Below are 23,526 nucleotides of genomic sequence, written 5' to 3' on the forward strand. Positions count from 1 at the left end.
GGGAGTCTATGGAGCTATGGAGTCCAAGAGTCCGAGTGGCTATGGGCTGAGGAGCTGAGGGATTGATGGCATGGTGGTGCGTGCCGGCAATCCCAACACCTGGGGGCAGGGGTGGGGGGAGGCTGAAGCACGAATATTGTCAGGAGTCTGAGGCTGGTCTGCGCTATAGAGTCTCACACCAATATGAACCCTAGAATGAGATCTCAAAAATAGAAGAGCTGGGCCCAGGGGTCCCGCTCAAACTAAGGTACCAGCCAAGGACAATACAGGTGGTAAACTTTAAACCCCTACCCAGATCTAGCCAATGGGCAGAACAGTCTCCACAGTTGAGTGGAGAGTGGGATATGACTTTCTCACGTACTCTAGTGCCTCACATTTGACCATGTCCCCTGGAGGGGGAGACCTGGTGGCACTCAGAGGAAGGACAGCAGGTTACCGAGAAGAGACTTGATACCCTATGAGCATATACAGGGGGAGGTAACCCCCCTCAGGAACAGTCATAGGGGAGGGGAATAAGGGGAAAAGGGGAGGGAGGGAAGAATGGGAGGACACAAGGGATGGGATAACCATTGAGATGTAACAAGAATAAATTAATAATAAAAAATTTAAATTAAAAAAAAATAGAAGAGCTCTCCGGGCGGTGGTGGCACAAGCCTTTAATCCCAGCACTTGGGAGGCAGAGGCAGGTGGATCTCTGTGAGTTTGAGGCCAGCCTGGTCTACAGAGTGAGTCCTGAACAGCCAAGGCTACACAGAGAAACCCTGTCTTGAAAAAAGAAATAGAAGAGCTCTGGGCTGGAGAGATGGCTCAGAGGTTAAGAACACAGGCTGCTCTTCCAGAGGTCCTGAGTTCAATTCCCAGCAAGCACATGGTGGCTCACAACCGTCTATAATGAGATCTGGTGCCCTCTTCTGGCATGTAAGTGTACATGCAGGCAGAGCACTGTATACATAAATAAATCTTTAGGAAAAATATAGAAGCGCTCTCTCTGAAAAGCTGTTGAAAGCTGAAGGAGGCTAAAGGGTCTGAGGGGGGGTCTGAGGGGCACTGAAGGCCGACAGGGGCATGGACAATGCTGGAGAAATGCTTAGCAGACCAGAGACATGGAAATGTGTCTACCCTGGCCTCCCTCGGTGGCTGACCCATAAATCTAGATGTAGCTCTGCTTTCTAGTGATCTGAGCTGCTGAATCCATTTTTCAATGGTTCTCCCAGAAGAGGAGAGTCCATCACTTCAGATGCCACATCTTTACCTAGCACCCACCATGGACAGCTAGCGGCTGGACCATGGCTGACTAGCAGCACACCCTGTGAGACATCAGGGCTGCTCTGTTCTGATGACCCTGGAGCACCAAGAGCCATAGTCCTGGAGGGGAAGGAAGATCTGCTGAGGAACAAGCGGTGGTGGTGCATGCCTTTAATCCCAGCACTCGGGAGGCAGAGGCAGGTGGATCGCTGTGAGTTCAAGGCCAGCCCGGTCTGCAAAGCGAGTTCCTGACAGCAAGGCTACACAGAGAAACCTTGTCTCAAAAAAACCAAAAAAAAAAAAAAAAAAAAAAAAAAAAAAAAGAAAAGAAAAAAAGAAAAAAGAAAAGAAAAGAAAGAAAGAAAGACTGGGGACCATTGTTGATTGTTGCCTTGGGTGCCCAGGGAAGTGTTCACGGAGACATCTGAGGTCTTGTCAATCACTTCAGACTGGGCCTTCAGGCCCCCTCCTTTAGTTTATGTGGCCCCACAGTGCATTAGCAGAGAATACTGGGTAACATTGGCCAAGGCAGTGGCAGCCACGCTGGTACAAATCTAGCATCTTTATTGTGTAATGTTCCAGGCAGGGGTGGGCAAGTCCTGGCGTTTAGTGTGGCCAAGGCCAGGTGTTTAGAGCTGTGTGGAGACCAGGCTAGACTGTCTTGGGCTTGCTCAGTGGCTTGGCCAGAGGAGGGTGAAGGTATTGCGGGTGCATCGGAAATCCGGCTCAGGCTGCTCTGGCCTGGGCTCCACAGAGATGAGGCGCCTGGCACCACGCTGGCTCAGTGGGATACAGTCAGAGACATGGACCTCCAGGGTTCGGCCCTCTCTGCAACAGGAAGAACAGAGGGTCAGGGTGGCAGAGTTCCCTATGCCCACATCGCCCCAAATGACCCCAGACTCACCCCTGGCAGTGTGCGGCCAGCATGCCCACCAGCTCCCCGATCCGATTGTCTAGTGGCGGCTGGGAACGGTGTAGACACACGACAAGGTCATCATAGCCTTGGGCGTGTAACACCACCAGCTGGTCTCGCCCGCTGGTTACACTCAGCCCCGTCACCTGAGCAGACAAGCTTGGGGTCAGGTTCACAGCAAGCCACCTGCGGAGCCCTGCCCTTGGCAGAGTGTCTGCTCCAGTGTCCAGCCACCTCCTGCCAACCTTCCCTTCCCTCTCTGATCCCCACTGATGGGGGTGAGGACTGGCATGATGTCACCCAAATAGGAGTGTGTGCCATAAGGGAAATGTTTAGATTCTGGTCGGAGTGTACTACTGTGACTGCATAGCTGAGCTGTAGTTTTTATTTTACTTTGGAACATTTTTATTGCCACACTGGCATGTAGCTACTGTATTGCATAGGGTGACACCAGTGGTCCTTTGACTTTTACAACAATGGAGCCACCAGGGGTGGGAGACTCAGAGGTAACACAGCCTGATCCCTGTCCCAGGTTGCTCCTTGTCCTGAGAGATAGAAAGTTCTTGGAGACAAAGCTACCATGCAAGGGACCAAGTAGCCATAAAACCAGGCAAAGGAAGGGACAGGGTCCCACAGGGCATGGCTGAAAGCTATGGTGAGGGCTCAAACCAATACAGGCAAGAGACTCCCTAACACAGCAAAGGCATAAAGAGAGGCCATTTGGCTTGGCTGGAACATGAAGGTTTGAGGTAGTGGGTGTCCAGGTACTTGAGGGAGAAAGCCACCACAGGGGTTTCAGAGGAACACCGCCACCCATTGGCTGAGAATGATCTGGTTTATCTATCGTTGGCAGACAATGGAGAGGAGAGTTAAGTCTCCCAGGCCCCTCGCAGACACTCTACAGGCAGTGTAGAATGTTTACAGTGTCTCACCGCATCCAGGGGCACAGCCCGCATCACCCGGTACTGTCGTCCAGGCTCCAGCTTGTAGAGATGCCGGTCCGTTAGCAGAAGGGCCCTGTCCCGGCTCTTACGGAAGCGATTCACCTACAGGAGAGCTGCCTGAGCCCAGGTTGGTACCACCCATCCTTCTCCAGGCCCAGCGATCCCAACCTCCTCCCTCTCTGTGTTCTTTCCTCACTGCCTGACCAAGGGTGGGAGTTCCTAGAGTACCTGACGCAACCAGACCTGGCCTGGGGGCCTCTCTCAGCTTTCTCCTGAGTCCCTCCGATCTTTGTGCCCCAGGACCTCCAGGCTAAGTACCAACCTTGCGCACATGGCTAGAAAAAAGCACGGTTCCGAAGCCATCCTTCTCCCGAAGCGCCTTTAGCTGCTCAGCAAACTGATGGGCTGCTGCGGGGTTGTTGGTGCCCTGCGGACAGATGATGGATGGAGGGTGCTTGGGATGGGGTCTGGGATCATGCTTGGCTGATTTAAAAAAAAAAAAAAAACTCTCAGCAAAACACCACGCAACTATCCTTCACCTTGGGGAACCCCAGGCAAGGCGCTGAACATAAGCAGCTGAGCACATGGCTTCTATGAGAGCAAAGGGCACAGAACTGCATTGTTTGGACCAGCTAGCTACCTCTCTTTTCTTCTTCACATCACCCTGGCTGGCCTGGGTTGTATTCGTCATTCTAGAAAAAGCCTCCAGAAGGCAAGAATGGGTTGCATGTATCACCCAACCACACAGAATTTCCCTGGAGACCAAGAGATAGTGTCATAGTTGTGGTCACTTGTCAACGTGAAATGCTGGGCAAGAGGGAAGTTCAATTAAGGAATTGTCTCCTCCAGATTGGCCTGTGGCTATATCTGTGTGGCACTTTCTTGGTTGCTAAATGATGTAGGAGGGCTTTGCCCACTGTGGGTGACGTCATCCCTAGGCAGGAGGGCCTGGGCTGCCTAAAATGATAACTGAGCAAGCCAGAGTGGGTGAGCTAGTAAGCAGCGATCTTCCATGGCACCTGCTTCAGTCCCTCCCAGAGTTCCTACCTTTGCTTCTCTGGAAGATACACTCACTGTAAACCAAAACTAACCCTTTCTCCCCAAGTTGTTTTTGGTCACAGTGTTTATCTCAGCAACAGAAGGCAGGCTAGAAGAAATGGCAAACGTACAGCAGCCAGGTGAAGGCAAAGGGAGCCATGGCAGCAGAAACACTGTATGTGTGGCATATGCATGTGTGAGAATGTGTGTGCATACACACGTGTGTGCTTGTGCCTGATGGGGTATTGTAACTGAGAACATGAGGGGCACTTATACTTGAGAACACAGGACTCTCAGTGGTCAGTGGACACTCCGCAGAGTCCAAGAAGGGGAACAGTAAACCAAACCAAACCAAAACAAAGAACAAAAAAGAAAAAACAAAAAAATTTTTTTTTCCCAAAACCTGAAGCATGTGCCAAGGGCAGGGCCAAGAAGGTTCAACAGGCCAGGCAGCACTAGGATGGACAGAATAGCTGGTAAGACCCACCACAGTGTCAATTCTGAGCACTCCCATTGCCCTGGACCCAACCCATACTCACGGAGGACAGGTAGTCTTGGGCCCAGGCCCGCTGGCAGCCCCAGTCCTGACGCAATCCTTGCAAGGCCCCCATAGCAGCCACCTTGGCCTTGATCTGGGTCATGTCTGAAGGAGGGATGTTCTTCACTAACTGCCGTGCCCGCCACCTGGAAGAGGAGAGGGATCAGAGGATGCCGCCTGCCTCTGCCTCCCGAGGGCTGGGATTACAGGCATGCATCACCGTGCCCAGCTTGCCTATCTTGTTTATACTTTCTCCAGCCCTTTCCTTAAAGAACCGTTTCTTTTTTGTTGTTGTTGTTTGTTTGTTTGCTTGGTTTTTTGTTTGTTTTGTTTTCAAGACAGGGTTTCTCTGTGGAGCCTTGGCTGTCCTGGACTCACTTTGTAGACCAGGCTGGCCTCGAACTCACAGAGATCTGCCTGCCTCTGCCTCCCGAGTGCTGGGCTTAAAGACATGCACCACCATGCCTGGTAAAGAGCCATTTCTTTCTTTCTTTCTTTCTTTTTTTTTTTTTTTTTTCGAGACAGGGTCTCCCTGTGTTAGCCTTGGCTGTCCTGGACTCATTTTGTAGACCAGGCTGGCCTCGAACTCACAGCGATCCGCCCGCCTCTGCCTCCCGAGTGCTGGGATTAAAGGCGTGTGCCACCACTCCCGTTAAGAGCCATTTCTTAATCTGATGTTGACTGTTCTTTGGGTCTCAATCCCTGCCTACCTCTCTAGCCTTGGCCCTTTGTACCCAGTGTTTGTCCCCAGGAGACAGCCTCCAAACCCGTAGCCATTCAGGGCCTCCTGTTCTGACACTTGCTTTGTGTTCTCCTTCTGGAGATCTCCTATTCAGGCTTCGAGGTCCATCCCATTACGGAGTCCCCATTTCCCAGCCTTGACTAACCAGCCTGCTTTGTGAACTGGGCCAGGACAGTGCCAGGACAGTCATGGTACATGGTTAGGCAGTTATGATGTGTCTCCCAGTCAGGCTCAAGTGTTCAGAGAACGCTGGCTGGCACTATGGTGGACTGAGGATGGTACCTGCTGAAGAGTACATGGCAAGTGTCCTGGAAGGGCTGCAGCACCGCAGGAGGGGGTGGCCACACAAGGTCACGGCCATAGAGTGGGGGCTGCCGTGCAGCCTGGAACCGCCGCTGCAGTTCCACCAGGTGAGCACGCACCTTGTGCCTCCGGAACCAGCGCATGATGGTATAGATGGCCCTTAGACGCCTGCAGCGCCACCGAGCCAGGGTGCCCCGCCACGCCTGGATGGAACACATGGGGTAGACATGAGGTTACTACCAGCAAAGCACTAGCCTCCTGATTCTAGCGATGGCCCTTAGTCTTTCCTGAGGGGACGACAACCCCCCCTACCCCCGCCCGCCCAGGTTGTCTCTGAGAAGGCTGACCATGTCTCCTGCTCTTTGGAGCCAGTTCTCTCTGGAGGCTTGGTCTTGGATAGGCATGTGGCCCCGAAGGATAAACAAGCCTTGCACACAGCTCTGCAGGCTCTCAATAAAGAGCAGCTTAGCCAGGCATGGTGGGACTCAGCTTTAATCCCAGTACTTGGGAGGCAGAGGCAGGTGGATCGCTGTGAGTTCGAGGCCAGCCTGATTTACAAAGCAAGTCTAGGATGACCAACGCTACACAGAGAAACCCTGTCTCGGAAAAAACCCAAACTAAACCAAAACAAAAAAGTAGCTTATCTGAGCCGGGCGTGGTGGCTCATGCCTATAATCCCAGCACTTGGGAGGCAGAGGCAGGTGGATCGCTGTGAGTTCGAGGCCAGCCTGGTCTACAAAGCAGGTCCAGGACAGCCAAGGCTACACAGAGAGACCCTGTCTCGAAAAACCAAAAAAAAGTAGTTTATCTGTACCAGACCTTGTAAGCTGGCACTTGTAGGCTCCCTAACAAGACAGCTTGTGTAGGAGAGAGGAGATGGCAGTGTTTTCTCCACAGCTCCCAGAGTCAGAGGGACTTCCCCAGAATATGACCATCAGAACTGAGACTGAATTTCTTACAAGGCAGGTAGCCAAGGACCCACACGTGACCTCCAAATATCAGGGGTGCCATCAGGAGTGGGAACGGAGAGGCATATGCTGCAGGATCTGTGGGGGCACCCATCTCCACCATGGTGGGTGTCCACCCAGCACCCCTTCCTCGCACCTTCTGCAGCAACAACACAATGATAGGAATGAGGCGAGCTCGGTTCTGCTCCAGAGTGACCAGCGTCCTTGGGGATCGGATAAACAGCTTGCTGTGGCCAAACGCCACATCCCCTTGCAGCCCATGCTGTTCCAGAAGGGCGCTCACAGCCTCCTTGTCAGAGCCCAGCAAGTGGTTGGGCCACGTGTACTCACAGGTCATTTTGTACCTGTCACCACGGAACAGAATGGTGGGTGCTTGGCATCAGGCCGTACGCGTGAGTCCCCCTCTCTGATCCACCCCGGGAAGAGTGCAGGGGTGCTAGGAATCCTCAAAGCATTACGATGCAAGACATCATTTAGGGTCCCCTCTGCTTATACCCCCTCTCCCATCCCCCAGATTCCACACAGAGGCCGCGGCCCACGTTGTGACATGTGTGGGAGCCTATACCTGAGCAGGAATCGAGGGTAGGGCTGCCGGGAAGCAAAGCCAGCCCTGCGGACCCTCACGTTCTCCAGTAGGCCCAGGTATTCAATCTGATGACGACAGTGGCCTTCATCGAACTGCCCGGCCACCTTGTCCTCGTTGGGTTTGATGCAGCGGACATAGAAGGGCTCCTGCAGGGACAGGGGACACTTAGGAACCCAAGCCCATCATTTCTGTGTGTCCTGCCCCAAGAAGCCAGGGCTTCTCCGGCCCCCAAGAGCCTGGGTTAGCAGAGCTGGGACAGGCGAAATTCAAACAGACCAAGGGTACTGGAGGCCTGGAGCCGGACCAGGGCTCAGAGCTAGGTGTCAGTCCAGGAAGAAGGTAGGAGTCCCCTAACTCCCATTATCCTCCTCTTCCCGGATGGATGTTCTGTTGTCAACACACGCTTTCCCCCAGTTGCTCCTCTGACTTTTGGCCTGACTTTCTTATCTGTGTGGCTCCCAGACCCTCTTACCCAGGAGGCGCTAGGGATAGGGGCAGTGGGCTACAGGTATGCTGGTTTTAAAGTCTGCCCTGTGTTCAATGGTTGTTCAAGTCTGACCTCTGAGCCCCATATCTCTAACCTCTGCCAGAGCCAGGTCCCCAGTCTGGGCAGACAGAATAGAAATGCTCTCCACGGTGTGTACCCAGGGCACTGAGGAGGGTTTGAAAGGTAATACCTTGGAAGCCAAGTTCTCCACGAGGGCAACCATGGAGTTCTTAAAGAGCGTGCCGGCTGTCAGGGGGCGCTTGGTCACCTCTGTGATGTCCTGTTGCCCATCTGGCCACATGGCCCGCAAGGTGGGATCCGTACTGCAAACATGGGCTACATTTACCCAGCTGCCCTGGCAGGGCAAACCCTACCTGGCCCAGGATGGCTCCAGGAACTACATAGTTTTAGTCCTGAGCCTCAGGCTGTCTGTCATTTAAGTAGGGATTAGACCCCCGAGTCTCTGAAGGCTCGTAGTCCCAGCCCAGCAAGCTACACTCACCTGTTGTACATCAGCCGTTTGAAGTCCTGGAAAAGGGAGTCTCTGTTCTTGTCAATGAAGCCCTCCACAGAGTACCTGACAGAGGCAACGTGGGTGAGTAGATCAAAGGCCAGCCAGCCAAGCTACCTTGAAGGCCCCCACCTTCGGCCAGCTATCTCTAATTTCCTGGCTCGGTTTCTTCCAGCCCGCTACCCTCTGCTCTTTCCCTCACATCTGTATTCTCTTTTGTAGCCTACACCTTATCCCCTCAGGATAAGTTTCCCTCCTGAAAAAGGACTCAGTGGCTAAGGCCCCAGGTCTGAAGCTAAACGGCCCCAAGATCAAATCCAAGCTCCCCCATGTTTGCATCGGGTGGCTTTGGAAAAGTTATCTAGCCTCTCTGCTCTTCCATGTACATTAAGGACTTGAACCAAGTCTACTGAGCTTCTACAAATACCAGCCATTACAGTGAGGGTGAGCAAATTCAACTTTGCGATGGAAGATCCTCTGAATAATTATCCAGTTCTTGGACTACTAGAAAGTTTATCAACATTCAGGAGGCAGAGGCAGGAGGATCTCTGTGAGTTTGAGGCCAGCCTGGTCTACGGAGTGAGTACCAGGATAGCCAGGGCTATACAGAAAAACCCTGTCTTGAAAAACCAAAAACCAAAGAGCAAAAACCAAAAACCAGCCGGGCGTGGTGGCGCACGCCTTTAATCCCAGCACTCGGGAGGCAGAGGCAGGCGGATCGCTGTGAGTTTGAGGCCAGCCTGGTCTACAAAGTGAGTCCAGGATGGCCAAGGCTACACAGAGAAACCCTGTCTCAAAAAAACCAAAAAAATAAAATAAAAAATAAAAAAAACCAAAAACCAAAACAAATCCAAACCAAACCAAAACCCAAACAGTTGCTGTACTCAAATCCACTTTAGAGAGGAATGAGAGGTGAATTATCAGTCGTCATGGCAACCTCAAAATGAAAACCTAGGCTTTGATGCTCAGAGGTTTTTCTCCTGGTTAGTTTTTCTGTTTTTGTTTTTGTTTTTGTTTTTGTTTTCTTTCCCCAGCTTCATGCAAGCTAGGGTCATCTGAGAAGTGGGAACCTCAGCTGAGAAAATGTCTCCATCAGATTGGTCTGTAGGCAAGTATGTAGGGTGTTTTCTTTCTTTCTTTCTTTCTTTCTTTCTTTCTTTCTTTTTTTATAATCTTCAAAAGATGTATTTATTTATTTTTATTTTATGTGAATGGGTATTTTGCTGTGTGTGTGTCTGTGCATCACTTGTGTCTTTAGTGCCCATGGAAACCAGAAGAAGGCATCAGGTCCCTCAGGACTGGAGTTACAGTGTAAGCTGTTTTGTAAGTGTTGGGAATCAAACCCAAGTTCTCTAGAAGATCAGCCAGTGCTCCTAAGCTCCGAGCCATGTCTCCAGTTCGGGGATATTTTCTTGCTTGATATGAGAAAGCACAGACCACTGTGAGCAGAGCCATCCCGGGAAGGTGCTCCTGGGTCATGTAAGCAAGCAGGCTGAGTGAACCAAGGAAGGCAAGCCAGCAAGTATCATTTCACCTGGCCTCTGCTTTAGTTCCTGCCCCTATTTCCCTCACTGATGAACTACAATTGGTTTATGTGACTGAAAGAAAGATTTCCCTCCCAAAGTTGCTTTTGCTTATGGTCTTTATCATAGCAATAGAAAGAAAGCTAGGACAGGTGTCTGGGGACTGCAGTAAGCCCTCACCTGGGGACTAATTATAAATGCAGGATTTTCTTGTAAAGATTTATTTATTATGTATAGTGGTCTGGCTGCATGTATGCTGCATGCCAGAAGAGAGCACCAGATCTCATTATAGATGTTTGTGAGCCACCATGTGGTTGCTGGGCTTTGAACTCAGGACGTCTGGGAGAGCAGCCAGTGCTCTTAACCTCTGAGCCATCTCTCCAGTTCATAAATACAAGATCTTAACCAGGATATGGTGGTACCCATACTTAGCCCCTACAATCAGAAGGCTGAGGCAGGAGAACTGCAGGTTCTAGGTCAGACTGGGCTATGTAGTGACAACCTGTATAAAACATGTAAGGGCTGGGGTACAGCTCACTGGTACAGAGCTTGCTCACCATGCACACAAGGCCCCAAATTTGATCTTCAGGATGAAGAATGGAAGAAAGAAAGAAAGAAAGAAAGAAAGAAAGAAAGAAAGAAAGAAAGAAAGAAAGAAAATGGAAATGCAGGATTCTAGCTTTCTGGGGCCCACCTTCCAACCTGAAGGTCCCTCAAAAAGCAGGGCTAGGTTAGGGCTCTGGAGTCACTATTTTGTTGTTGTTAGTTTTGTTTGTTTTTGAAACAGAATCCCCCTATTATGTAACCCTGGCTGTCCTGGAAGTCACTGGGTGAGTTTTGAGCCACCATGTGGTTGCTAGGAATTGAACTTAGGACCTCTGGAAGAGCACCCAGTGCTCTTAACTGCTGAGCCATCTTTTCCCCAGCCCCCTGGAAATCATTGTGTAAAGTAGGTTGACCTTGAACTCACAGAGCTCAGCTTGCCTCTGCCTTCCAAGGGCTGGGATTAAAGGTGTGTGCCACTGTGCCAATTTTAACCTAGGTATTTTTAAAGAGCTCCTTTATGCATACATCTGGAACACAGAACTTTGTGTCCTTCCTTGTAACTACGCTTCTTGGGATTGAAGGTGAGACTTACGTGACACTCCCTGCATAGTGTTTGATCCTGAAGTCTCGGCCAAACTCCATGGTCTTGTCCGTATGGCAGAGCTATGGGACAGGCAAAGGTAAGACACAGACAACAGGAGCAGCTTTGTAGTCTCTGCGAGGGGACAGTCTCACAGTCACCCTTACTGGACAGAGGTAACTGTGACGTTAGCACCACCAGACTAGGTTGGCCAAGAACCCCCATGAGGCATAAGCTTCACGACACCTCTTTGTGTCCCACCCCCTGTGCATGGGGACAGCAAGAGCACCTGGCGGCTGGAATAGTGCGGGTGGTGGCGGTGGTGTGTGTCCAGGGTCTGCAGGAAGATGAGGTCAGTAATGGGTCCCGCTGTGCTGCAGGCTTCATCTAGCACGGCCAGGATGCCTCGGCGTGGCTGCTCTACTAGTTCCACAATGGTGGCGTTGTTGAAGTACTCAATCTGGAGTGGAGACCACCAGAAGAGAGGCTCTAGACACACTTCTGACACTAGCCAGTCACCCCCCTCTGCCCCCTCAGTGCGGTTCAGCACCCTCCACGTCAAATGAGGCTCCTCCTCCCCGAAAGCCACTACCTCCTCCCCCCATGGCTCACCCCCCACCCCACCCCTGCCCAGCTGAGGCTCCTCCTCCCTGAAATCCACTACCTGCCCCCCCCACGGCTCACCCCCCCACCCCACCCCCGCCCAGCTGAGGCTCCTCCTCCCTGAAATCCACTACCTCCCCCCACCACAGCTCACCCCCCTACCACCCCACCCCACCCTCCGCCCGGCTGAGGCTCCTCCTCCCTGAAAGCCACCACCTCCCCTTCCCCCCTCCCCCCCAGGCCCCCCACATTCCCTCCCCACCCAGGCCCAGCTGCTATGCTCACACTCTGCCAGGCAATGCCCTCTCGCTCATATTCCTCTTGTTCTTGCTTCAGGATAAGCTGGATAAAGAGCTGCTGGAGCTTCTCGTTGCAGTAGTTGATGCAGAACTGCTCAAAGCTGGGGGGGGGGGGGCGGTAGGCAGTGATGGACATCTGCTTCTCTCCTAATGACTCTGCACTGTAGGCTATGAACTCTCCACCCTACCACTCCACACCCCAGAAAGGACTTGGGAGCCACCATCAGGAGAAGTGAAGGGCCAGGTGTGGTGGCCCATGCCTTTATCCCAGCACTCAGGAGGCAGAGGCAGGCGGATCTCTGTGAGTTTGAGGCCAGCCTGGTCTACAAAGCAAGTCTAAGACAGCCAAGGCTACACAGAGAAACCCTTTCTTGAAAAACAAAACAAAATAGAAAGAAGAGAGAGAGAGAAGTGAGCTCTCAAATTTTGCCTGTTATCGGCTTACCTAATTGGCTGGGGGCACAGCCAAGGCAAGCTTAAAGTACTCAAGGGCTAGAGGGAGAATCTAAACATTTCTTCTTCTAGCCTAACCAAAGTTTCTGGTGGCCACCGTGGTTGCAGAGTCCAAGGTACTGATGTGGTTGGCTGGGCTGCCTACCTGTTGACGGGGAACACTTCAAAACCGTAGATGTCCAGCACACCAATGACTGTGTCCTTGCCGTCACGCCGAGGGTCACGCCCCCGGGGTTCCATGATGCCATTGATCCTGGTCACAACCCACTCAAACAAGCGCTGGTACATCGCCTGGAGCAAAGCATTTCATTCGTTTATTTATTTACTTATTTATTTTTTAGTTTTTCGAGACAGGGTCTCTCTGTGTAGCCTTGGCTGTCCTGGACTCCCTTTGTAGACCAGGCTGGCCTCGAACTCACAGAGAGCCGCCTGCCTCTGCCTCCCTGAGTGCCGGGATTACAGGCATGTGCCGCCGCTCCCGGATTGTTTTTATTTTATTTATTTATTTATTTATTTATTTATTTATTGCTTCCAGCTATGCAGCTGCCACGGTTTCTCCCTCCAACTCCTCTGAGAATACCTTTGCACAGGCGTCCCTGGCAAAGCTGGCCTCAGCCACCGTGTGGTTCTTCTCGATGAGTTCTCGGCCTCCTGAAGCCACTGTGCGAGCCAGCAGGGTTCGAAGAACGAGGTCTCTGGGTGTGGCTGTCAGCTTGGCTACGTAGCCCACCAGGGCCTCCTCAGCCACTGCCAGGCCTCCTTTCTGTGGCCCATTTTCCTCTGTCTCCACAAACTCGATGTTCCCCTGGTGATGAAGGGAACATGAACAGGCTAGGCTCCATGTTCCCCTAGGAGTCTAGCTGCCTTTGCATGGAGAGAACGGATGGCAGAGGATGCGTGTATGGGAAACACAGCTTCCACTCAGACAGTACTGTCTGCTACTCACTGTGGACCACTGACTCTAAAGCCTTCAACTGAGGCCTCTCAGAGACAAGCTGAAGCCGAAAGATGTTGAGGAACAGCTCACAGGCTGCAGAGCTAGAGGCTTGATCTTCAAGGCTCAGCTGTTAGGGAGCACGCACAGCCTTGGCTCCCAGCTTTCTACCAGACCCTACTGTGCATCACCAACTCAGACTCAGAAGAGGAGGGAGGCAGCGCAACTGGAATATCTCCAGTGCATCCAATCCTTTCCCACTGGAGATCCCCCCAGGCGGAGAGTTAGCACTCCCGGGTCTCCCAGGTCCCCAGGCGGAGAGTTCGTCCTCCGGGGTCTCCCAGGGGCCCGGGCAGAGAGGTAGCCCTTCCTGGTCTCCCAGGCCAAGCTCACCAGGTGCAATATGGCAGCTAGGATGCGATGGGTGGACTCCACTTCCTCCGGACTGAAGCCAATGATCCTCATGGCCTCCACCACTGCCCGGTGGCTCTTCTCATCACTATCTAAGGCCTAGGGGAGAAGCTTTTTACCACCCAGGCTAAGACGGGCCCAGGCCACCTGCCCTTCCTTAATAGACCTCAGGCCCTCCATCTCAGGCACCTGCTCACCCTAGCTGGTCTCCTCTATCCATCCCTGTTCTTCCATTCCTGGCGCTTGCTCGTCCTGTATCCCGACCCCTCCCTGAGCTGCTTTCTCTTCACCTCCCACTGACTCGAGCTGTTCACGCCCTCTGGCCTACACCAATCACCGCCCACTCCCTGAGTCTGACCGAGACCCATACCCCTTGCCCTCACATTGTGCACACCCATGTTGAGCCCAGCTCCCTGGCGCGTGAAATTATACACAGCAGGATTTCTCTCCAGATGCAGCCCTTGCAGCTCTTGGTCCTCGCTGCCTCGAAGCAACTGGAGGGCACAGAAGTCCTTTAGTTAGGCACCGGGTTTCAGTGACCCTCCTCCACCAACCCTGCCCCCCCCCAAGAGAAACAGGATGACTCACACACAGAACCCATAGAAAAACTGCCTGTACCACCAGCAGAGGACTCTTACAGTCTCTGGATCTCAGATGTTGGGGACATCTCCGTTCTCAAGCATCTCCCACCCTTTGGTGTCAGGGGTATTTATGTTTGGGATAGAGGTAAAGCGAATAGAGGCAGCGGTCAGGGACAGGCTAGTGTGGGATAGAGAGGGAAAACTGGAGGCAGTGAGGAAGGGATGGAAGACAGGCCCAGCCTATTGCCCCTCCTTGCCTCTCCCCTTTTTTTTTTTTTTTCCCTGCTAACTCTCCACTCACGGAGGCTTACCTGGTAGAAGGCATGGAAGTTTCTCTCACCCACATGCTGCTTGAGGACCCTAGACTGAGGCAAGAGGGGTAGCTGGAGTCCAGTCTGGTAAAGGGTCTGTACCAGGCACCCCATCATATGTTATGAGGCAGAAAGCAGGCTGGGAATAGGAATGCTGCGACAGAGGGCCACTGAGAGCTCTGCTTTCCTAAGCTGCAACATCAAATAGGTATGTTCCCAATCCCTGGGCCCTCCATTGGGAGGGGGGAGGGTCTCCTCAGCCAACCTACTCACCTTCTCCAGCAGGTAGCTGTGGATGTGTCCCCCAACCGGATCCCCCTTGAAGTCGAAGTTGATGTCCATGTACTTGCCAAAGCGGCTGGAATTGTGGTTGCGGTTGGTGCGGGCATTGCCAAAAGCTTCCAGCACACAAGTGGACTTAAGTAGCACGTCCTTCACCCTGTGAGCAGAGGGACCAGGGGTTCAATGTAAAGACACGTCCCCACCCCCAATCTAGAAAACAAGTATAGCATCTCAGGATGGGCCAAGAAACTCAGCCAGCTGCGAAGGAGTGAGCGGTCCACCTTGCTCCATTTGCCTCTGCCCTGAAACCTGGGGATGCTCTTGTCCAGCTTGCTGGTGTCACACACTGTCTGCGTCGCTCTGAGTCCAGGACAAGCGCCCAGCAAATGCTATGTGCTGTTACTTGTGGCCATCCCCCCCACCCCATGCCCCACCGGTTTTGCAGTAGACCTTTATTGGGTAGCAGTGACAGACACATGCTGAGGACTGACATTCCTGCAGGGGTCCTCCAAGCCCCACCACAGCATCACTACAGGAAAGGACGGGCTAAGACCCCGGAGGGTACTCCTGCTGGGTCTGGATGGGGAGCAGAACCTATTCCTAGTTCCTAAATCAGGCAGCTGGGATTCATCTGCCTGCCTGGCTCTCCTCACCAAGCTGCCGATTTCTTCAGGCCTCTGTGGGCTCCCCAAGATATTTCCTGTTCTTCCTTGAGACACTTTTTTTTTTTTTTTAAAGTTTCTTGAGACAGAGTTTCTCTGTGTAGCTTTGGCTGTCCTGGACTCACTTTGTAAACCAGGCTGGCCTTGAATTTACAGTGATCCACCTGCCTGTGCCTCGCTGAGTGCTGGGATTCAGGCAGGAGCCACTGTCCCCAGCACTGAGACATTTTTACTAATTAATGTTGATGTCACTTCCTCCCCAATTGGCAGTGTAAATACTTTGGGTGTTGGGGGAAAGTAGCGGGGGGGGGGGGGCTCACCTTCTTAGGATGTAGGGAGTACCTTGGAGCCTTCCCAACGGAATGGCTTGATCTGGCCTTTACCTTTCTTTTCTTTTTCTTTTTTTTTTTCCCTCCTAGTCCACAAGGCCCCTCCCCTAGCAAAGAAGCCTCACCCCTGCAGGGACCCCTGAGTGCTCACCTCTCCACCTCAGCCCTCTGGCTTGGGTTGGTGACAGCAGCGATGTACTGCATGATGTGCTTGCTGGCTTCGGTCTTCCCTGCCCCACTCTCCCCTGCCGAGAAGACGGGAAAGGATAGAACCAACTGTGTTGGGTACCCCTAGCCCAGATCCTTATCCTTGGCCAATCCTTAGAGGCGGAAGCACCACCGCCCTCCTTTATTAATCAAACATGGCTCTGGCACCTGGGTCTCAGGGACAGGTACCTGAGATGACGATGCAGGTGTCCCTGGCTCTGCGCTTCATGGCCCTGTAGGCAGCATTGGCCACAGCATAAAGATGAGGTGGACGCTCATAGAGCTCACGGCCCTGGTACTTGGCAATGGCCTCCGGCCCATAGAGTGGCAGCTCCTGGTAGGGGTTCACGGATACCAGCACCTCACCAATGTAGGTATAGATACGGCCCTTCTCAAACCTAGATTCAGCAGAACAAGGCCTCAGTATTTACATCCATGAGAGGGGTACACGAGACTCCCCCAAGCAGTCAGCACCCCCTCCCAGAAAGATCATAGAGAAGAGAAAGGGGGCCTCATTGACTTAAGTCTCGTTGGAGCCATCCTGAGTAACCCGAGCCCCTCAGAGCAGTCCTCAGCACAGACCAAAGTGAGTGGGCCACATAGCTCTCTCCCAGGATGCTCAGGTCCCAGGAATCAGGACCATACATTCCACAAAGAGCCCCGGGTCTTTCTTTCACAAGCATCAGAGGTGGCTCCAGGTGACTCCTGCAGGGCAGTTGAGCTGATGAGATTAAGAAAAGGGGACTCTTCCAGAGAGGGGGCGCCTTGGTTGTTTCCTGTCTCAGAGTCTAGGCGGGACCAGAGCCGGAAGGGGACTCGCCCTACTCCACCCAAATCATAGGGTGGAGAATTGCTTGTCTTCGCACCCCCCCCACCCCAGCCATGGCCACCGCCCCTTTCCAGCACATCTTCAGATCACTCCACCCTTCTGTTCACAAACCAAGTTACCAGCGGGCGCGCAAGGCTATGCTTCTCTAGAATTTTGTGTTCTGGGAGGAGTACTGGCCTGGCTGCTCCTTGGGGCCCCAACTACCCTCCTGTGTGAGACCCGCCCAACCCCAGGCGGCCTCTTCAGGGTTCCTCTTTCTCTGCCACTACTGACATGGGTACTCCTCCCAAAGACTACAAGTTGTGTGACCTTCAGCCGCTGTCCTCCGAAGCTCCATGTACAAAGCAGAGATGGCATGCTTGTGAGCTTGCTTGTCACGCCAATGAGGCAGAGTAACAAAGCGTTGAATTCATTTCCTGGACAGCCCTCTCCATGTGTCAGCCTGGGCCCTCCATCTCTGTGCCTAATTAAGATTCCTGGTCCTCAATTGCTCTCCAAGGAGCCTCCTAGTACACAGCAGACCTCCCTAGGAGGCAGGCATGAAGTCCACCTGCACACAAGGCCATTTGACAGGCCATGCTTCTAGCTCCTGGACCCCCTTCCCTGCCTTTCTCAGTGGGAGAGCAGGCTGCAGTGTCAATTCAACTAGTCATAGCTTGTGACCCCTCCCACGGACAAAGGCCAATCCAGAGCATCACGTTTATTGGGACTCTAGGGTGGAGCCACTTCATCTTGGAGTTCCTAAGGAAACTCAAGTCAGGTCCCACATGAGATGCAGGCAAGAAACATCAGCAGCTACAGAGAGGGAAAATGCCATATTGTTCCTAGTTCCCACAGTTTTACCCATTTTTCTCAGGGGAACATCACACTCTGGGTTTGCCAACTAGGGCGTGGTGAGAGCGGTGGGCAGCTCCATTTCTGAAAGTTGGTTACTTTCTGAATGGCCATTATCTCCCGGAGATGCTATTATTTCAGCCTGTATTGTCTAGGTATGTGTAGCCCTGTCACAATTCTGATGATGGGACCAGTGTCACCTTCCTTGTTTCCCTCGGGTCGGCATGGATGAGAGGGGAGGGAGGGAAAGAAAGGAACACAGCACCTTCCCCACCCCCTCGACCTCCCATCTACCTGAGCTGTAGGTTCTTCATGAATTCCTCCGTTGTCAGTTGGTCCAAAAGCACAAAGTCAGGCTTTCCATACTCAGGACCTTCCTCGTCCTCCATCCTGCCCACTGCAAGCACCCAGGTCGCAGCACCAGAACGTTCTGTACAGAGATGAAGGAGGAGACAGAAAGAGGAGTCCCAGCCCTGCCTAACTCCTACAGTGCTGAGGTAAAGTAGGAAGTGGGTTCTGCCGGGGTGTTTGGCCCTGCCCACTCGTTGCTCCCTTGATTCAAGTGCCATTTCCTGCTCCCTGGCCCGCAAAGTCTGTGTTTAATGGTCCGGTCCTCTGCTCTGACGGGGTCCTTATTGGCCTCCTCAAAGCCCTTTCCAAGGTCGGCATGGTGGTAGATGCTTGTCATCCCAAGCACTGCAATGATTAAGGGCAGGCTGGGGATATAGCTCAGTTGGTAGAGTGCTTGCCCAGCATCCACAAAGCCCTGGGTTCAATTCTCTCAGCACCATATACAACCCGGGTATGGTAGCACAAGTCTGCAGTCCCAACATTTGGAGAAGGACCAGAAGTTCATGGTAGTACCTTATGACATAGCAAGTTTGAGACCAATCTGAATTATACGACACCTTGTATCAAGAGGGGACCAGAGTATGGTTGCGCACGTCTTTAATCCCAGCACTCTGGAGGCAGAGGCAGGCAGATCTCTGAGTTTGAAGCCAGCCTGGTCTAGAGTGAGTTCCAGGACAGCCAGGGCCACACAGAGAAACCTTGACTCAAAATTAAATTAAATTAAATTAGAGAGAGAGAGAGAGAGAGAGAGAGAGAGAGAGAGAGAGAGAGAGAGAGTACATTTACACCATGGAATACTACTCAGCTATTAAAAACAAGGAAATCCTGAAATTTGCAGGCAAATGGATAGAACTAGAAATGATCATCCTGAGTGAGTTAACCCAAACCCAGAAAGATATACATGGTATATACTCACTTATAATTGGACACTAGCCCAACAGGGATGTCCCCTGAAAGTTTCACTTAGCAGGAGATTGGGATTGATGCTGGGACTTCTTATTGGGACTCCAGGTGAGAGAGGTATGGGAGAATGGAGAAATAGAAGGATCCAGAGGGTCCTAGAAACCTACAAGAAGATCATCAAGGCTGGCAGATCTGGACCCCGGGGGGTCGGCTCAAACTACTGTACCAACCAAAGACAGTGCATGCAGTAGACCTAGAACCCCTATCCAGACCTAGCCAATGGACAGGACATTCTCCACAGTTGCGTGGAGAGCGGGGACTGATCCTGACATGAAGTCAGGTGCCCCTTATTTGACCACTTCCCCTTGGTGGGGAGGCCTGGTGGCACTCAGAGGAAGGAGACGCAGGCTACCATGATGAGACTTGATAGGCTGTGATCATATGGTGGGGGAGGAGGTCCCCTTCTGTCACAGACCTAGGAGAGGGGAATAGGATGAAAGAAGGAGGGAGGAATGGGAAGATACAAGTGAGGGGATAACAATTGAGATGTAATCTGAATAAATTACTTAACTAAAAAGTAAAAAAAAAAAAAAAAAAAAAAAAGGTGGGGTAGGGAACAGAGCCGAGGCAGAAGGATTGCCATAAATTCAAGGCCATCACAGTCTACAATGAGTTGTAGACTCGATATAGCAAGATCCTGTCTCAAAACAACAGGAGCTCCTGCTGCCACTAGATTGTTTGTTTTGTTGTTTTTTTTGCTTTTTTTGAGACAGGGTTTCTCTGTGTACCCTTAGCTATCCTGTACTCCTTTTGTAGACCAGGCTGGCCTCGAACTCACCGTGATCCACCTGTCTCTGCCTCCCGCGTGCTGGGATTACAGGGATAGGCCACCACGGTTGGCTTTGCCACTAGATTTTTGAGTACTGGTTTCCAACCTTGGCTGTACATGATCTGCTGGCTCATAGAGATTCCCTGCCTCCTGTCTCTCCCTTTTTCTTCTTTTATTCCCTCTAGCTCTATAGCCCAAGCTGCCCTCCTGCCTCAGCTCCCCAATGTAGCTAGGATTGTACCAGGCCCACCAAAAGGGATGGTTCTTTTCTCTTTTTTCTTTCTTTCTTTTTTTTCCTTTTTTTTTTTTGGTTTTTCGAGACAGGGTTTCTCTGTGTAGCCTTGGCCATCCTGGACTCACTTTGTAGACCAGGCTGGCCTCGAACTCACAGCGATCCGCCTGCCTCAGCCTCCTGAGTGCTGGGATTACAGGTGTGCGCCACCACGCCCGGCTTGGTTCTTTTCTTTTTTAAAATATACATTTTATGGGTATAAGTGCTTTGTCTGCGTGTATATAAGTGCACTGTGTGCATGCCTGGCATCTGTGCAGAGGGCTGGAGAGGTGGACAGTTTTAAGCTGCGGTCTTCTGGGTAGCAGTCAGTGCTTTTAGCTTCTGAGTCATCTCTCCAAGCCAACAGACATTTCTTGGCACAGTCATAGTTACCCAGTTGTATGTCTGCCACCCCAAAGCTCAACATTAGACAGAGGTGGCCACAATAGAATTTAAACCGTAAAGGCTTCCTGTCTGACTCTGCAGATGAGGCAGCAGTGGGAGCTCAGCACCCTGTGCTTCCTCACCTCAGTGTCAAGGGCAGGGTACAGTACACTATGAAGCCTTCTAGTGGGCTAGCTTTCTGTCGGCTTATATATACTCAGCTTTGTTCTGTCATCCAGCCTCTGAGGTAAGACCATACCTCTTGGAGCTCTGAGGTCTCTTCTTAGCTCTCACAGGCCTCAGCCCATCCTTGAGCTTGTAGATGAATGGGACACTTAGAAATGGTTAACTGACCTCTCAGGTTTCTCTGTGCAGTCCTCCTGATCACAAGGTCTGCCGCAGCAGAGCAGCTCTCTCTCTCTCTCCTCCCTTCTCTTATCCTGGGAGAAGCCTGGATGGCAGGCCCCCATGTTCCCAAATACGAGTTATTTGTGGGCCAACTTTGAGAGGTCTCGTATTCAAACATACCTGACAATCGTATTGTTTGTTTGGGGTTTGTCTTTTTTTTTTTTTTGAGACAGGGTCTCACTATGTAGCTCTGGCTGTCCTGAAACTAGCTCTGTAGACCAGGCTGGCCAGGAACTCAAAGATCCACCTGCCCCTCTGCCTTCTAAATGCTGGGATTAAAGGCGTTGGCCACCACTACCCTGCTATTATATTTCAATTTCATTTGACTTTTAAAATTATTTGATACTGTTCCATACCTAGTGAAATTGTAACTTCTTATCCACCATGTGGCGGAAAAGGTGGTGCTAAGATGAGTCACTGACTGAAAATGTCCCAGATCTAGGAATAAGGTTCTGGTTCCACCATGGGGCAGGCAGTACAGGGCTCTTCTACAAGCCCCAGACAGGCTGCTTCCCTTCAGGCCCGGAACAGGAGCCTTCCATGCCCTGCCTCCTGGGGTGGTGCTTTGATAGGGTTTCCCCAACCTAGGGACTCTCATCCTTGGGTTTCACTTCCCAAAGCCCCAGGCCCTAAAAAAGACCCAGAGCCTTTGCTGATTCAAACAAGAACGGACGTGGTTGAGTTCCAGTAAAATCTGAGACACAGAACTCTGTAATCGCCAAAAAAAGCATACCTGTCATGATATAGTGTAGTTTGGGGGTTTCCTTCTCCTAACCACTTAAAAATGCCAAGATCATTCTAAGGTCAGAGATTGACCCCGTGGGTGTAGCATTAGACTCTGGTTGTCTCCACGTGCTAGCAACAGCAACACATGAGCGAGCCTCTCCCACCCTGGGGGTTTGCACAGTCACGCATCAACTCCCATGACCCACACAGGAGTTTCTCTCACTTCACACTATTGAAACCAAAGAGGTGATATCACATTAAAGTCCTTCCTGGATTGAACCAACTCTGGGCCCTTTCAGCACCAAACCAAGAGGCTCCGGTTTTAAGAAAATGACTGGTCAGAGCGGGCGTGGTGGCGCATGCCTTTAATGCCAGCACTCAGGCAGAAATAGGCAGATCTCTGAGTTTGAGGTCAGCCTGGTCTACAAAGAGAGTTCCAGGATAGCCAGGGCTGTTACACAGAGAAACCCTGTCTGGAGGTGGCAGGGAGGACTGGTCACTTTTGGACAAGTGATAGTCTCTTGAAACTTCCTCAAGGTATGGTTCTTATACAATCAAACTAGCAAGCTGGACATGGTGGCAGATGGATCACTGTGAGAGGCCAACCTGGTCTACAAAGGGAGTCCAGGACAGTCAAGGCTACACAGAGAAACCCTGTCTCAAAAAACTAAATAAACAAACAAATAAATAAATAAAGTAGCAGTGTACATACAGCACAGGACAATAGGGTGAGGCTACCACCCACTCTAGTCTGGGGGTGACTGAGGAAACCCTGGTAGTTTTATTTCATCTAGTTCAGTGGAAGCCTCTTTGGCCAGCACCCACCAGTCTGGTCTGGCCTTTGCCCCAGTCTTGCCAAAGTAACTCCCCAATAAAACTGAGTCATAACCCAGGTCCACACCTTTAATCCCAGCACTAGGGAGGCAGAGGCAGGTGGATCTTTAGTTCAAGGTCAGACTAGTCTACAAAGCAAGGCTACATAGGGAAACTCTCTCAAAAAAGACCAAAACCAAACCAACAAAACCAAGAAACTGAACCACAGCCTTAAGAAAAAAGTAATATGTAGCCGGGTGGTGGTGGTGCATGTCTTTAATCCCAGCATTCAGGAGGCAGAGGCAGGTGGATCGCTTTGAGTTTGAGGCCAGCCTGGTCTACAATGCGAATCTAGAACAGTCAAGGCTACACAGAGAAACCCTGTCTTGGGGGGGGGGGAGGAAGTAATATAAACACACGCGTGTAGCACATCCGATGCTCTGTCTTCATGCACACAAGAGGGAGTCCGACACCACTACAGATGGTTGTGAGCCACCATGTGGTTACTCGGAATTGAACTCAGGACCTCTGAAAGAGCAGTGTTCTTAACCACTGAGCCATCTCTCCAGCTTATAAACCACAGCTTTTTATCTATTTTTAGTTTGTATGTGTGTTGGGGATGGGGGTACTTTGCATATTTGTCTGACAGTCTCTACTCTGAGTAGTTTTGATTGTGCCCAACAGGGATGTGGGGGGGTCTGGCATCTCTGGACACTGTTCCATTCAGTTTGTCAGTAGCAATGAAACCTCAACGGCCAATTTTGGCAGGCCTTGCCCATGTTTACTGACAATGCCTCCTGTGTGAGCCATACTTTCACAATTAATAGCTGACATTAGGGAACATCACTCTTTTTTTAAAAGATTATTATGTATACAGTGGTCTGCCTGCACGTACACCTGGACACCAGAAGAGGGCATTAGATCACACTATATATGGTTGTGAACCACCATGTGGTTGCTGGAAATTGAACTCAGGACTTTTGGGAGAGCAGACAGTGCTCTTAACCTGTCTCCAGCCTGGTTTAGTTCTTGATCCTGACACTACTGGTATATGAAGAATAAAGTTATGTTAGCCTTGGCTGTCCAGGACTCACTCTGTAGGCCAGGCTGGCCACGAACTCAAGAGATCCTCCTGACTCGAATGAGTGTGTCACCAGGCCCGGCAAGGTATGAATTTCAAAA

General features: G+C 51.6%; 1 protein-coding gene across 1 annotated transcript; it reads right to left on the reverse strand.

Moving 5' to 3' along the window:
- Window positions 1–1,737: 1,737 nt before the first annotated feature.
- On the reverse strand, window positions 1,738–18,164 carry Myo1g (myosin IG). The gene is made up of 22 exons (XM_051164938.1): window positions 17,954–18,164; window positions 16,186–16,394; window positions 15,941–16,034; window positions 14,790–14,955; window positions 14,517–14,570; window positions 14,008–14,118; window positions 13,607–13,723; window positions 12,860–13,084; window positions 12,425–12,570; window positions 11,813–11,927; window positions 11,214–11,384; window positions 10,937–11,007; window positions 8,267–8,341; window positions 7,955–8,087; window positions 7,257–7,423; window positions 6,828–7,035; window positions 5,703–5,926; window positions 4,680–4,824; window positions 3,425–3,529; window positions 3,091–3,204; window positions 2,150–2,304; window positions 1,738–2,073 (listed from the first exon to the last, which is right to left on the reverse strand). The coding sequence occupies exons 1-22, from the start codon at window positions 18,046–18,048 to the stop codon at window positions 1,917–1,919; spliced, it is 3,057 nt and encodes a 1,018-aa protein (XP_051020895.1). The 5' UTR covers window positions 18,049–18,164; the 3' UTR covers window positions 1,738–1,916.
- Window positions 18,165–23,526: the final 5,362 nt, after the last annotated feature.

Source organism: Acomys russatus, chromosome 22 (assembly GCF_903995435.1).
Source record: "Acomys russatus chromosome 22, mAcoRus1.1, whole genome shotgun sequence".
NCBI classification, from domain to species: Eukaryota; Metazoa; Chordata; class Mammalia; order Rodentia; family Muridae; genus Acomys; species Acomys russatus.